Source organism: Castanea sativa, chromosome 3 (assembly GCF_040712315.1).
Source record: "Castanea sativa cultivar Marrone di Chiusa Pesio chromosome 3, ASM4071231v1".
Taxonomy (NCBI): Eukaryota; Viridiplantae; Streptophyta; class Magnoliopsida; order Fagales; family Fagaceae; genus Castanea; species Castanea sativa.
Genome location: NC_134015.1, coordinates 22,421,710 through 22,423,831, shown reverse-complemented (window position 1 = coordinate 22,423,831; position 2,122 = coordinate 22,421,710). Strand labels below are relative to the sequence as shown.

At 33.1% G+C, this 2,122-nt stretch overlaps 1 protein-coding gene across 1 annotated transcript; it reads right to left on the bottom strand.

The window, feature by feature from the left end:
• Window positions 1–317: 317 nt before the first annotated feature.
• Window positions 318–1,786, bottom strand: LOC142626949 (cell number regulator 2-like). The gene is made up of 4 exons (XM_075800699.1): window positions 1,617–1,786; window positions 1,367–1,438; window positions 761–982; window positions 318–648 (listed from the first exon to the last, which is right to left on the bottom strand). Exons 1-4 carry the CDS (start codon window positions 1,675–1,677, stop codon window positions 572–574), a joined length of 432 nt encoding a protein of 143 aa, XP_075656814.1. The 5' UTR covers window positions 1,678–1,786; the 3' UTR covers window positions 318–571.
• Window positions 1,787–2,122: the final 336 nt, after the last annotated feature.

The following is a 2,122-nucleotide window of genomic DNA, read 5'->3' as shown; positions in this document are numbered from 1 at the left end:
AAGTGAAAAAAGAAGCAAAAACTAGACTAGAAAATAATGTCAAATATGAAATGGGTTGGATAGAGAAAATGAATACAAGATTTGAGAAACAAAAAAAGAGTTTAGAAGTCCAGCCTATTTTAAAAGCCCTTCAAATGACTTCAAAAAATAAAATAAAAAAATCTCTCCCAACCTAAAAAAATAAGATCAGAAGAGTTAATCACCTCAGTTCCCAACAAATTATTTAAAATTTACTACATAGTACTCATTATTCAATAAAACAAGCTAGCGTATCTCATAAAAAAATAAATAAAAAATAAAAAATAAAAAATAAAAAATAAAAAAAGCTAGCGCACTGCATGGTTACTTATTTAATATCAATTCAACATTACAAGCTAGAGTACCACTTAAATACAGCATTTCAAGTTACCACAGTAACTCAAAAACAAACTCGCAGGAAATAATGTTACAAACACAAGTTTATTATTCACCTCCATCATTTTCAAATTCATTTGTGTAAATAGAGTGCCTTATTTTTCAAACATTGACCGTGCGCGCAGAACACAACACACAAAGCAAATCTTCCAGCATACTAACGCCTCATCTCTCCTTCCACAACTGGGGCCTTCGACACTACTTTATTGTGCATGTGCGGATTCCCTCTCCATCCTAAGCAAAACCAGGAAAATCCCATCATTGATAGCCCATGAAAAATTTCATTTTCAAAGGATTTATTTATCTCTCACACACAGACACAGATAGAGCGAGAGATTAATATTACCAGCAGACATGTCGAAACCGCGATTTTGAAGCTCACGATACTCTTGGCATAAGGCACAACAATGGCAGAAAAAATGTGTGCAAAAGTCCTCACAATGATTCTTCCCCGACAAGTACTGCTCTCTCAGTTTTGTACGATAACAGCATGAATAGAAGGGTCCAATAAAAGAAGTAGCAGTGAAAATACCGAGCAGTGTATAAAGCGTCCCATTTACGCAACAATCTGAATGTTGCACAAAGACCATACATACATCTTACAAGTCAGTTTTTATTTAACTATTTATATGTATATATGTATAAATATTGCACATATTTCATGTATATAAACGGTCACTAAATAGTCCTCATTTTCTTTTCCTTTATTTTTCTTTTCTGCTAAGATTATTGTTTAGGGCTCTCATAGCACTTCACTGATCTCCAAGTATTATAATTTTCGGTGATTCCGTCCCACAAAAATAGTGGGAGAAATCTCTTGGGGGTGGTCTAAATTAAAGGTGTTCGATATATAGAAAATTTGAACTCAAAACTTCATGTATCAAATGAGATTTATAAACCATTAGACCATGGGCTTGAAGTTGATCATTCTATACGCTTTTGTAATACTTACTGGATGATCCTTTATCTAGAATCTCCGAGGTCCGGCCAAAAGCAACGCATGGACACCAGAATGTCAAACAACCTGTGACAGAAAAAGATTTCAGTCTTAAAACTAACAATATTTCAATCACTATAAAGGAGATAATTTTTTATTCTGTAACCTAGAAAGAACGAGGAACAGAAAAGAAAATTTTTGACACGATTCAACAAATATATAAACCTTTTTAATAAGTAAGGAAAGGAAAGGATAAGGAATTTACAGGTATGCCGGTCAGAGCAACAGTCAAAGAGGCCGGTTGACCAGGTTCGATCACTCGCCATTTTAGATCGACTTGTCAGGGCAGGATTTTAGAGATTAATGAATCAAAGAAATGGTAGAAAAGCACAGAAGTTGTGTTCGCAAAGAGTTGATGGTTGGGATGGTATTTATAGAGAGAAAAGAATGAAATAAATTGGTATATATGTGAACATGTTTTCTTTTTTTCTGTGTTCACACACATACTTTGCCCCTTTGTCATCATTGCATGGAAAAGTCCAAACGCTTAACTAAAATGATAAAAAGGAAAGCATTGCAAGATGCCTGTCCTACTAAAATTTAAGAATATACTAAAAGAAATGAGAAGGTTTGTTCTAAAGTTGGAGTTATATATATTATACATTTATATAAATGCACTGAAATCATGACTCTAAATCTTGGTTTCAAATTTAAAATTGTGACTTACAGTCCATTTGTTTTGAAACATTTTTCAATAAAATATATTTAGGT

Excerpts from the sequence above, each read along its gene's own strand:
- LOC142626949 (XM_075800699.1), bottom strand. The coding sequence starts at position 1,677 with ATGGCGAGTGATCGAACCTGGTCAACCGGCCTCTTTGACTGTTGCTCT. Across the intron at positions 1,439-1,616 it reads TTGCTCTGACCGGCATACCT|GTTGTTTGACATTCTGGTGT; the intron begins GTAAATTCCTTA and ends TTTCTGTCACAG. Across the intron at positions 983-1,366 it reads TCTAGATAAAGGATCATCCA|ATTGTTGCGTAAATGGGACG; the intron begins GTAAGTATTACA and ends TGCAACATTCAG.